General features: G+C 41.6%; 2 protein-coding genes across 4 annotated transcripts in view; both read right to left on the bottom strand.

Moving 5' to 3' along the window:
• LOC129862247 (tectonin beta-propeller repeat-containing protein 1-like) overlaps window positions 1-5,245 on the bottom strand; it is a 43,336-nt gene extending 38,091 nt beyond the window's left edge. The window contains 2 exon segments of the mRNA XM_055933724.1: window positions 1,241-1,473; window positions 5,034-5,245. Coding sequence (XP_055789699.1) covers window positions 1,241-1,465 — 225 coding nt within the window. The 5' untranslated portion in view covers window positions 1,466-1,473; window positions 5,034-5,245.
• Window positions 5,246-5,939: 694 nt separating this feature from the next.
• The window catches only part of LOC129862202 (brain-specific angiogenesis inhibitor 1-associated protein 2-like protein 1), a 65,692-nt gene continuing 58,058 nt past the window's right edge, over window positions 5,940-13,573 (bottom strand). For all 3 annotated transcript variants that reach the window (XM_055933627.1, XM_055933636.1, XM_055933644.1), the window contains 6 exons: window positions 13,207-13,345; window positions 12,263-12,485; window positions 10,427-10,486; window positions 10,130-10,283; window positions 9,000-9,040; window positions 5,940-8,891 (listed from right to left, as the gene is read on the bottom strand). In XM_055933627.1, the coding sequence (XP_055789602.1) occupies window positions 8,819-8,891; window positions 9,000-9,040; window positions 10,130-10,283; window positions 10,427-10,486; window positions 12,263-12,485; window positions 13,207-13,345 (690 nt within the window). In that variant the 3' untranslated portion in view covers window positions 5,940-8,818. The remainder of the gene's footprint in view (window positions 8,892-8,999; window positions 9,041-10,129; window positions 10,284-10,426; window positions 10,487-12,262; window positions 12,486-13,206; window positions 13,346-13,573) is intronic.

The raw sequence follows: 13,573 nt of genomic DNA, 5'->3' as shown, positions 1-13,573 counted from the left end.
ACAAACACCATTGTAAATACAACCCAATTGTCACGATCGTGTGGGAGTGAGACGGACCAAAACGCAGCATGTGGAAAATAAGCCATCTTCTTTTATTATTGAAGAAGGCAAAACGAAACAAAACACTTACAAACTAACAAATCAACAAACGACCGTGAAGCTACAAAACGAAAGTGCGCGCGCACGCACGCACGCACGCACGCACGCACGCACGCACGCACGCACGCACGCACGCACGCACGCACGCACGCACGCACGCACGCACGCACGCACGCACGCACGCACGCACGCACGCACGCTACTAACGTTTAGACATAGACAATTCCCCACAACAAACTAAAGCCTATGGCTACCTTAAATATGGCTCCCAATCAGAGACAACAGAAACCAGCTGTCTCTAATTGGGAACCCATTCAGGCAACCATAGACTTTCCTAGACAACTACACACAACATAGACACAGCTAGACAACTATACTAAACATAAACCCAACTACTCTAAATAAATCCCCTAAACCTTACAACCACCCTGGACACTACAAAACCCACATAAATTACCCATGTCACACCCTGACCTAACTAAAATAATAAAGAAAACAAAGAATACTAAGGCCAGGGCGTGATACCAATATTATCCCTTTTGTACTTTAACTATTTGCACACCGTTACAACACTGTATATAGACAATATGACATTTGAAATGTTTTTATTCTTTTGGAACTTCTGAGAGTGTAATGTTTACTGCAAATATTTTAAAATACTCTTGTTTATTATCTACTTCACTTGTTTTGGCAATGTTAACATGTGTTTTCCCATGCCAATAAAGCCCTTGAATTGAAACTGAATTGAATTGAGAGAGAGAGAGAGAGAGAGAGAGAAAGAGAGAGAGAGAGAGAGAGAGAGAGAGAGAGAGAGAGAGAGAGAGAGAGAGAGAGAGAGAGAGAGAGAGAGAGAGAGAGAGAGGGTTACAAGAACCATAAATGCATCAGGTGCAAGAGAAGCACAAACACAGGCACACACACACACAGGCACACACACACACAGGCACACACACACACACACACACACACACACACACACACACACACACACACACACACACACACACACACACACACACACACACACACACACACACACACACACACACACACACACACACACACACACAGCCCACCCTCCCCCCGCCCGCCCCCCACACACACAGCCCACCCTCCACCGCCCCACACACACACCCTGTACCTGGTTCTCGAATGCCTCCTCCTGGTAGCGAATGGGAACATCACTAGAGTGGACATTCAGGTAGATGTGATGGTCACAGGCGATACCCCAGCAACACTGCTGCACGGCCGTCACCCTCTTAAACTCTAACACAGCATCACGACACTGCTCCCACTGCTGCCCTCTGGTGGACAAGCTGTACACGCGCCCATACACATCCACTGCCCACAGCAGGGACACAGGCATGTTCAGGCCTAAGGAGAGACTTACTAAAGTAAGATGCACTGCTTTCATTTAAAAGATTCAACTGTTTGGTCTAAAAATAAGGACATTTACCTCAGGGTCAAGCCAGCAGGCCAGCAGATTTGCCACCAGTGCTCCTTATAGGACACATTACTGCACTCTATACTCCTCTGTAAACTGGACATCTCTGCATACCTGTCGCAAAACCCACTGGTGATGCTTGTTTATAAAACCCTCTTAGGCCTCACTCCCCCCTATCTGAGATATCTACTGCAGCCCTCATCCTCCACATACAACACCCGTTCTGCCAGTCACATTCTGTTAAAGGTCCCTAAAGCACACACATCCCTGGGTTGCTCATATTCTCAGTTCGCTGCAGCTAGTAACTGGAACGAGCTGCACAAACAAAAATGACACATATTTTGTACACTGCAAATCAACCACAAGAAGCCCAAACAGATATAATATTTGACTAAAACATAATCATTTCAAACCTTGCTTATATTTGTATATGATGTGTGGGAATACTTGGGAACTGATTTCTTCAACTTAAATCACTTAGAAGCTGATTTCCTGGTGTTTTAATAGTATTTTATGTGCAACAATAAAATTACAAATAAAAATAATAATGTAAGTTTGGTTATTACATTTTTTTGCTCTGAAAACTTGTGGGGCCAAATAAAACCACCCGCGGGCCATATTCGACCAGCAGACCGCCAGTTAAGGGAACAATGATCAACACTCATTGAAGTGGTTTTAACAGGTGACATCAATAATAGATCATAACTTTCATCTGCATTCACCTGGTCAGTCTATGTACACTCAGTGTAAATTGTCTCTTTGTCCCTTTGATTGTAGCAGGCAGTCACAGCTTTAAAATAATCTCATCCAGCCCAAGTCTATCCATTTGGGGGTAAAAAAGCCAACCTGACCTTACATCAGTGTGTAAACTGTGCCAGCTTCATCCTGACCTATTCATTGCCCACTGCACTAGGACAGTGGTTCCCAACCAGTGGTACTAGGACTTATCCACAGGGGGTAGTTCAGAAGACTCATGAGACCATAGACCCATTGGTAAAATGCACACGAGGGGGTACTTCAGGGGTACTCCAGGCAGAGCAAAATTCTGTTGGTGGTACAGTAAAATAAAAAGGTTGGGAACCACTGGACTAAGGGCACTGTTCTATGTTGTTGTTGGGAACCACTGGACTAGGGGCACTGTTCTATGTTGTTGTTGGGAACCACTGGACTAGGGGCACTGTTCTATGTTGTTGTTGGGAACCACTGGACTAGGGGCACTGTTCTATGTTGTTGTTGGGAACCACTGGACTAGGGGCACTGTTCTATGTTGTTGTTGGGAACCACTGGACTAGGGGCACTGTTCTATGTTGTTGTTGGGAACCACTGGACTAGGGGCACTGTTCTATGTTGTTGTTGGGAACCACTGGACTAGGGGCACTGTTCTATGTTGTTGTTGGGAACCACTGGACTAAGGGCACTGTTCTATGTTGTTGTTGGGAACCACTGGACTAGGGGCACTGTTCTATGTTGTTGTTGGGAACCACTGGACTAGGGGCACTGTTCTATGTTGTTGTTGGGAACCACTGGACTAGGGGCACTGTTCTATGTTGTTGTTGGGAACCACTGGACTAGGGGCACTGTTCTATGTTGTTGTTGGGAACCACTGGACTAAGGGCACTGTTCTATGTTGTTGTTGGGAACCACTGGACTAGGGGCACTGTTCTATGTTGTTGTTGGGAACCACTGGACTAGGGGCACTGTTCTATGTTGTTGTTGGGAACCACTGGACTAGGGGCACTGTTCTATGTTGTTGTTGGGAACCACTGGACTAAGGGCACTGTTCTATGTTGTTGTTGGGAACCACTGGACTAGGGGCACTGTTCTATGTTGTTGTTGGGAACCACTGGACTAGGGGCACTGTTCTATGTTGTTGTTGGGAACCACTGGACTAGGGGCACTGTTCTATGTTGTTGTTGGGAACCACTGGACTAAGGGCACTGTTCTATGTTGTTGTTGGCAACCACTGGACTAGGGGCACTGTTCTATGTTGTTGTTCAATTTGTAAGTCGCTCTGGATAAGAGCGTCTGCTAAATGACTTAAATGTAAATGTAAATGTTGTTGGGAACCACTGGACTAGGGGCACTGTTCTATGTTGTTGTTGGGATTTAGGGATCATGCTGTGAGATTACAATAATAACCATGATTAAAGCTGCAATATGAACTTTAGGGGCAACCCGAAATGTGAGTTATAGATCTGTCATTATTTTACATTTATTTAACTAGGCAAGTCAGTTAAGAACAAATTCTTATTTACAATGACGGCCTACCCCAGCCAAACCCGGACGACGCTGGGCCAATTGTGCGCCGCCCTATGGGACTCTCAATCACAGCCAGATGTGATACAGCCTGGATCTGAAGCAGGGACTGTGGTGATTGATGCCTCTTGAACTGAGATGCAGTGCCTTAGACCGCTGGGTCACTTGGGAGCCTGTTCTATGTGCACTATTTCTATGCTTCCCACTCTTAAATTTAGTTTTTGCATCTTTTACTTTCGGTTTTGTACACTAGATTTAAAACAGCTGAAAATACAATAATTTTGGCTATGGAAAATATATTTCACAGTGGTTTAGACAACACAACAATATTTAGATGATACAAAGATATTTCACAACGGTTTAGATTATACAATTATTCTCTACACTATACTAGCTTGTTTTGTCACATAAACTGAAATTAGGCAAACTATTCGAATTTTTGCAACTAGGAAATGGCGAAGTGATTTCTGCATAGTGCATCTTTAATTAATACAACAGTGCTTTGTTTACACTATTTAAACCACATCTCAGGTAGACTGAGTCACGTGTCTTCATCACTGCCCCATATTCTGAACACTGTGGTCATTACACCATAGTCTATGTGGCATAACAGAAATATAGTATGACGTTTATCATGAATAACATAATCATTTGAAAGGGGATTTGCTACGTTTTTATGTTAAAACTAACACCCCTCCTCTCTTTTGCTTCCTGTATATTATGCAATGTCTGGAGCGAGTGATGCTCTTCAAATGCGTAGCCCCTGTCACTAGCAAGTAATAAAGTGATGTAGCCAGAGAGAGACCTCTGTGTACTGTCTGGACCGAGCTGAGATATGATCTTTAATAGCCCATTTGACTCGACAGTCTCTTTAGCGACAACTGTCACCCATCAAGCAAACTGCAACATTGTAACTTGTTGCGAGAATACTGTGGAAAATGAATGACATTTGTTACATTGTAATAGCGCAGTGACTGATCAACATGGATACATTGTAGATAGTACAATCTTGCTAAGTGACATATAGCTCGGCTTCGGTTGGCTTATAAAGCACTCTAAACTAGTATTAGCCAGCTAAGTTTATCACAGGTAGTCTGCTATTTTTGCATTATATGCTGCTGTCAGACAATCTACAACCGCATAACTGAATGACATTATGTTGCTTATAGGGAGGTTTACCACTGCAAAACCAGAAATTAAATAGGTTGCAAGTTAGCAGTAGCTCATCACTTACCTTGTGCTCCCTCTCATAAACGGTATGGCAGTTCACGCAAATCACTGCAATTCATCCGGCATATCAGATTGAATATACAGTGATTTCACGTTAGCCACTACTGTATCTATTTACATTGCAATCGTTTCCTAATCCGAAACAGGAAGTGTTGGGTTTTACTGTAAACGCAGATTGGCTGCTGCACCAAAATGAACCAATAGCTACATTTGTCCAGTAGGTAACGCTCGTAGTTTAGTTATTAAAGGGCAGTACAAGGTCTGATAGCATTGGATAAAATAATAGAATACAATCGACAATGTACTTGTCTTTCCTTACCAGCACTGAATTTTCTTATAGCTGGTATATTGAGGAAAGTTTTACTTACAATGACTGTGATGTGTGGCTTGCACTGAATGTAAGAGCCAATGTATACTTGATCCGAAAATGTGGTCGGAGGCGCCATATGAATGGTGTGACGCAATTGCGAATCCTCTGGAGGCACGCAGAGGCCAACATGAGCTCTGTACGGCATCGTCGTGCGCCTCTCAAATGTTGTGACCAAATGTTGTGACAATGCAGAGGGCTCTGTATAGCTCCGCATTGACACACACACACACACACACACACACACAAGATATAACCTCTAGGAGTAGAGAGTGGACATAATGGACAGTAATGTCCTAATGACAATCCCTCAGCATTGTGTCATGCTTTTCCTTCTAAATGTGTCTTATGACCAACAAAGTAGCAATGCAAACAGACTCTAGTGGTAAACATATACATCTTTATTTAGACATTAATGTGAGTGTTTATGGTAATCAAATGGACATAACTTAAAGCTATTTACTATGGGTCAGGAAAGAATGGTAGCCTACTCATTCGTTCAATATAAAATAAAAACGTCTCATTCAATAAAAGACAACCAAATTCTCAATTTCATCTCATGTATTAAGGGACATACAACATTTTCAGTTATACAATCTTCATACAGATATTCAGTAGGTTATGGCAGTAAATTGCAAAGACAATACATGAATAAAAAAATAGTTAAAAATAAAGACCATGTACGGTTTATCCTGTTTAACTGTGAGATAACATAACTTCAGTCTACAGAATACCATGGTAAAGCATTTTCCTTGTCACCTTTGGAGAATGACAGAATACACATCAGTATCTGAACAGAGATAGAAGAGGAACCATAAACGTATCTGGGAATCGTCAATTATCATGGACAGCAGTGTGTATCATGAATTCCTCTACACTGAAGGAAGAGAAAAACCTATATACTCGTTCAATATACTGCATGGTTCATACGCTATTTCTACCAATAACAGTGTTATTGTGATTTACAAAAATTGTGTATTTGTAAAACACAGTCTTCAGCTTACCATGAAAAAAAACCAAAGAAAAATTGTCTCCTTACAACCTTATAAACATCATGAACCTTTAAACAATAAACATCATGAACCTTTAAACAAGTATGAAAAAAAATACTTTTAAAACGATGAAGAAATAGCATAGCAGAGTCCATATGTCAATCCATTCCCCATTCAGCATACATTCATTTAATATTCTATGGCTAATCAAAAATCACGTATGTTCATTTTAAACATAACTTACATGAGCTATATTCATTCTTCCATAAACTCTCACTGTTTACACTCAATACACTTAGTAGGGGCTGAGTAGACTTTTTTAAGATTCAATTAATTTAAAAAAATGATACATCTCTAATTTGTTTAAAACATATGCATAAATAGTAGCCTCCCCATTGAAAAATGGTTACGTAATAATGAAAAAATAAATATGGCAAAAAATGTAGCACTTCTTTCCCCAACTAGTGTCCCTGTTCCTCATTCCTACAACTACTACAGACAGAATACAGTGCTAGTGAAGGTCAATACACCCTTCGCAGTCTTCACATTTTGTAAAAAAATATTACAAAAATAAACTAATAATAATTTTGCCTTCCTACCGATGTACACAACCTAATCCACATTTTCAGTGAAAGAAATTATAGAAAGTGTTCAAAATGAATAAAAAAATAAAATAAAAAAAGTCTTGATTGTGTATGTCTTCACACCCCAGAGTTAATACTTGATGGAAACACTGTTGGCAGCCATTACAGCTGTGAATAATTTGGAATAAGATTCTATCAACTCTCGACAACTCTTAGGGAAATATATATCCATCGTTTTTGTCAAAATTGCTCAAGATCAGTAAATGATCATATAACTCATGTTATAGGTATGCTTGTCAACGGCAGGGACTGGGGAGTTTGTCACGAGCAAAATAAATATGAAAGGAGCAAAGTCCAGGTAAGAAGTTAGAGGAAACCCTGCCTCAGTCTTCTGAAAACCTAACCCTGGGATAGTTGTTTTTGTTTTTGCGGAACAATTACACAAATGTTAATGCCTTAGACGCCAAAATGTTTTCCAAGAGGTGTTGAGTGTTCCTCAGTAGTCCACTCTCAGTCCTGACTTAACTTTGTTTGAAAATCAAAGACAAGGTTTGAATATTGGTGTCCATCAATGACTCCCAACCAAATGTAATGAGCTTGAGCAATTTTGCCAAAACAATGGATAAATGTTGCCCTAATAGAACAACAAATGATTCCCAGCTGTAACGGCTGCCAAAGTTGCTTCCACCCAGTATTAACTCTGGGGTGTTGTATAATTTATCTTTCAGTCTGAAAATGTGAAGTAGGTTGTAAGGCGTCAGGTCAGTAGAAAAAAACATTTATTCCCTTTGTAGATTACAGTTTAAGGCAACACACTTTGAAGACTCTGCAACGGGTGTGTAGACTTTCATTAGCGACTGTATATATATTTATTTAAAAAACAATCTGAACGCTAAAGAGTCAGGAAGGTAGCCTGGATTTTATTATGTTTCAGCACTGCCCATAATCATTGTCACTTCACTACTCTGTTTTACAATGGAGCTGGCTACAACGGAGCTGGTTACAATGGAGCTGGCTACAACGGAGCTGGCTACAACGGAGCTAGTAACAACGGAGCTGGCTACCCACGGAGCTGGCTACACACGGAGCTGGCTACCCACGGAGCTGGCTACCCACGGCGCTAGTAACAACGGAGCTAGTAACAACGGAGCTAGTAACAACGGAGCTAGTAACAACGGAGCTGGTTACAACGGAGCTAGTAACAACAGAGCTGGCTACAACAGAGCTAGTAACAACGGCGCTAGTAACAACGGAGCTAGTAACAACGGAGCTGGTTACAACAGAGCTAGTAACAACGGAGCTAGTAACAACGGAGCTAGTAACAACGGAGCTAGTAACAACGGAGCTAGTAACAACGGAGCTAGTAACAACGGAGCTAGTAACAACGGAGCTGGTTACAACGGAGCTAGTAACAACGGAGCTAGTAACAACGGAGCTAGTAACAACGGAGCTAGTAACAACGGAGCTGGTTACAACGGAGCTAGTAACAACGGAGCTAGTAACAACGGAGCTAGTAACAACGGAGCTGGCTCGGGTACAATGGAGCTGGTTACAACGGAGCTGGCTACAACGGAGCTGGCTACAACGGAGCTGGCTACAACGGAGCTGGCTCGGCTACAACGGAGCTAGTTACAACGGAGCTGGCTACAACGGAGCTGGCTCGGCTACAACGGAGCTAGTAACAACGGAGCTGGTTACAACGGAGCTGGCTACAACGGAGCTGGCTACAACGGAGCTGGTTTGCTGAAGCGGAGTAGAATCCATGCTTTCTGGACATCTTGTTGGACTGTGATTCTGTAGTGTTGGTGGTGTTTTATCATTCCTCTGTCTGGATGAGCTCTGGTTATTAGACGTTGGGTGCTGATCTGTCGTTGGTCACTGTAGGTCTCAGTTTGACAGTGGCAAAGGGATTCCCACCTCTAGAAAATATAATTTAAAAAAAACATTGTCATATGTGAATTCATTATTATTTCCCATCAAAATCATGTGAGAGGTTATATTGTTATAAGAGTTATTATAAAACTTACCCCAGAAAGGGAACCTTTCCAACCTCATTGGGTAGAGAGATCTATTAACAAAAAGAAAGAGAAACACTTACGTCATGATACATGCTGTGTATATTTACTACATGCTGCATTATCCCCCTGCAGCTGTCAGTGTTGTATCACTCCTCAGTGAAGAACTCTGGGATGTATGGAGACAGAGAGTGCCATGATCTCATGCTGGGTGTCAGGAATCTAGAATGTCTGGAAAGGCCAGCACACAGCACACCTCTTCTCTGAGTAGATGGAAATCTTATCGAAACCCCAAGCAAGTGAGTGTGATGAAGATAGTTTTAAAACAGACGGTTAACTGATTACGTAGCTATGTTTGAGGTCATTTAGGATGTATAAATGTGTATCTATTGAACCAACAATTACCAGCACTCTCAGAAAGTAAGTTGTGTTCATTTTCTATCCTTATCTGATGTTTTGATCCAATCTAACAGTGGATAAGGCTGTTATCAATCAGCAGAATAGATTGAATAGATTCACCAACGGTCAGGGCAAACATAACACATGGGTCACTTTCAGAGAATTTAGTTTTTGCACTGCAAAAAATTATCCTGTTGGCCTCCTCAACCTATTCCAAGAATAGCCTGCCCTAACACAACCACTACACTAGAGGGCAGACAGTGTCCAGGAGTGAGGGTGAATGGGCAGCTATGGGAGTCTTCCCTCCTTCATTCCTGCACAGAGACAAAACCAGGCAGGGAGCATTTTTTAAATATATTTTTATTTCTCTCTCTCAATTATCAGTGGCAGCATCAAGACATTTAGGCCTTGTTTCTGTCATAACCTAGCTTAAAGTGTGCTTGGTGGTGGGAGTCCTTCCCTAACTAGCCCACGTGAAAATACACAAATAAAATCTCTTCCACATTAGATCAGCCAAATGTAAACCTGAGGAGAGGGTGAAGGTTTAACGTTCACCCTAAGGAGACCGTTTCCCAGCATATGGCCTAACATACAACATCAAAATTAAAGTTGTTCAGACGTTTCAGAGACCTTGTAGGTGGTTTAACGTTGAAATGAGTCCAACAAACTGTGTTTTTCACTTTAAGGTGACCTGCTGACTGTATTGTTAGGTAAGAATGTGGAAGGGATGACTGGGTTCTGACCGTGTTTTTGGGTGAGGGTGTGGAGGCGCTGACCAGGCTGAAAGGGCTGCTCCCTGTCCTGTCACTGTAGTCTGGCGGCGGCAGCAAAACAGGCTCCTCCTCTTCCTGTTCCGGAAGACTGGCCACACTCAGACGACGCACCGGTGTCCCCAAACTGTAGACATAGACACAAATGTTAGGACTTTACCTGGCCCAAAATAACCTTGTTTCTAGACACTTCTTGAAAGCCTGCTATAGATTTGAGAGGGTAGGTGTAAGCAATATCATAAGATCATCACATGGCTATATGTGTCTTACCTGTTTGAGATCAGTGGTTCATTGTAAGGTCGGCAGTAAGATGAGGGAAACCAGCCCCGCCTGAAACAAACACAGACACACCAAAATATTAGCCCAATAAAACAACAATGAAGAACATCACAACTAAAAAGAACAGTTCTTCTCACTTGCAGTAAGCCAAATGTCCCTGAAGGTATGTCAAACACACATCAAACATATGATAGATTCAGCTTCAAAAACACTGTTTCAAGTTGAGAAGTACAGAAATTGTTCCCAAGTGAGTAAATATCAATTTTTTTATAATCTCAAATATTATACTAATTTTAAATGGGTTGCTAAGAAACAACATTTCTCTGTTTACTTGTATGTTCCAAGTCCCTGTCCTTGACAACCTGTCACTGATAACATTAAAAGCAACTTCAATTTCATCCACTAGGTAGCCTAGTGGTTAGAGTGTTGGGCCGGTAACTGAAAGGTTGCTAGATCAAATCCCTGAGCTGACAAGGTAAAAATCTGTTGTTCTGTCCCTGAACAAGACAGTTAACCCACTGTTCCTAGTCTGTCATTGTAAGTAAGAATTTGATCATAACTGACTTGCCTAGATATAAAATTAAACTCCCAAAGCTGTAATAATGTCTGTCTATGCCAAAGGGACAGGAAATTGACTTTCTTTGCTAATTTGTTTCAGAAAGAAAATGTCAGTAGGCAGACAGCTTTAAGCTTTAAGCTTTAAGCAGATCTCTGCTTAAAGCTTAAATCTCTCTCTTCTCTCCCCCCCTTTATAGGCATGATCTAAATATGTACATATTTTTTGAGATGCAAAGCTTACTTTGGAGATTTACAATATTAACATAATTAATAATCAATATTGTCAATGGGACAACAGTAACAACAACAACCAAGGGTCAAAATAACCATACATTGAACAATAACAATTAGCATAGAGGACATGTGCAGGTTGGTTGGTCTGTCAGACTCTGTCCCTCATCTTATCTGGCTCTCTCTCCCTGATCGTTCACGTACATATGAGCACTAATGACTTTAATGAACAGCTAGAAGAAGGGAGATACAGCCATACAGTAGACTAGCCATAAAAGCATAAACACATAATTACTAAGTTGGCTTTGAGCCATCGGTCTCTGTGGCCTTAACAAAAGATAATGGGTGCGCTACATTCAGCTGGTACCACGCTCCACCTTCACTGTATTTAGAGATGAAAGAACATAAACAAAGATGGCGTTTCAAGAAGAGGGGTTGGCATTCATCCTTTTCTCTCCACACAGTCTGTGTATGAGTAGAAATCACAATCGCCAATGGTCTTTCAAAGGTGTGGTTTGACCAAACTACCTTTTAACAACCCCTCACCACCCTCTCACACGTTGAATTTCTTGTTGCGTTTCCACATCAACATTCATCATTATATGTCCCAAAAAACCAACCAGCCAAGTGAGGCCACCAACAAGATGGAGAGCAAAGCCATGTGTCCCTAAGAGCTCAGTTACTTTCTACCGCCTACAGTTGTGGTAGCTAGCAAGCTTAGGGTAATAGTGGTATAACCTCTAGCACTGTGACAGATTGCATAACTTCACTGAGAGACCTTAGATCTGCGTCCGAGTCTTCTCCTGGTTAATAAGCCTTAATTAGGGTGTAATAAATCTTTGTAAAATTGTAATAAAGTTGAACAAGATCTCAACACAGTGACTCACTGCCAGGTCAATAAGCCTCTATAAATGTGTAATAAAACTTCATAAAGCCTCATAAACCCTTAATAACCAGTAAATAGTGACTTACTGCCATGTCTTCTCCAGGCTAGAAAGCGTTTATAAAGGTGTAATAATGCTTCATGAAGTGACTTACTGCCGGGTCTTCTCCAGCTCTCCGTATAGCCATCCGTCCTTCTCCTCCTTGATGAGCAGTATGATGATGTCACCATCATCAAAGGACAGGAGTGTGTCGTTGTTGCCGGCCGTGTGGGGGAAGATGGTCCTGACCCGTGGCTTCCTGCCCACGTTCAGCCCAGAACCCATCGACACTGACTGGGATAGAGACAGGCTTCCACTGTTCTCCATACTGCCCTGGTCTGGAAGGTCAAAGTTCAATTTCAATATGTTTTATTATCAAAATGTAGAAAGACAGCAAGAACTCGCTGAAATATTTTATATTTACAATAGCAGAGTTCAAAATAAGACATGGATAAGTATATCACGGAGGAACGAGACATGGCTTATAGCTAGTGATTTATAACCCTGGTCTAAATGGCCACACGGAGAAGAACTATTGCATCATTAAAGAAGGGAATTGGTTTTGCAGCAGAACCTTCTGTGTAATTTAGACATTCAATAAGAGAAGACATGGAGAACAAACACTAGATGAAGAATAGATACATTAGCAGGATTAAAGGATACATGCAGCACAACTTGAAGGAAATTAAGATGCCATCCTGAACCTTCTTTTAAGATTTCCGTATATATTCTGTCGAGCAGACGTACTCAATAATGTCCCAGCGCACAAGATTAAATATTTCCAAACAAGATTACATGTAGATTAGGACAGCCACCAAATGCTATACTGTCATGTTTTTTATCAATTTGTATTGATCAGATTACTAAAGGCAGCATACTTACATGGGGAAAGAGGTATGGGACTCATAAAGCTAAACAGAATCTCTGTCTTAACTAACAGCTACCAAAACATTATATTTTCAATTTTTTTTATACAGAGTACAACTATACACACAATGTAACACATATTCAAACTTCAATCCAAAGACTGAAGCCTAAGGTGTGAGGCTGCAGTAGTACCTGAGTTGTGGTCTGATGTAGATGTAGATGTGGATGTGAAGGAGGCGTGGGGGACGTCCTGGTTGAACATATTAGCCAGTGGACTGGTCTGGGCCTTCAGCTGGGGGGCTGGTGGGGGAACCATCGGGTCCCTGTTGTTCTGAGGACAGAGAAAACATAAAACATGAAAGCCACAGTACATGCAATGCATCCAGAAGAGCAAATACCATTTGTGACTCGTTTTAGGAAACTAGGCGTATGTCGCGCGTCACTACTTCCCAGGAGAGGCATTTGAACATAAACATTTATTTTAAACATCTTTTTTTTTTGGATTGGCTGAGATAATGGATGGGCTGGACATGCACGCTTCTGTCTATAACATAAGCTG

This window comes from Salvelinus fontinalis, chromosome 1 (assembly GCF_029448725.1).
Source record: "Salvelinus fontinalis isolate EN_2023a chromosome 1, ASM2944872v1, whole genome shotgun sequence".
Lineage (NCBI taxonomy): Eukaryota > Metazoa > Chordata > Actinopteri > Salmoniformes > Salmonidae > Salvelinus > Salvelinus fontinalis.
The sequence above is the reverse complement of the archived record's forward strand: the minus strand, read 5'-3'. Positions and strand labels throughout refer to the sequence as shown.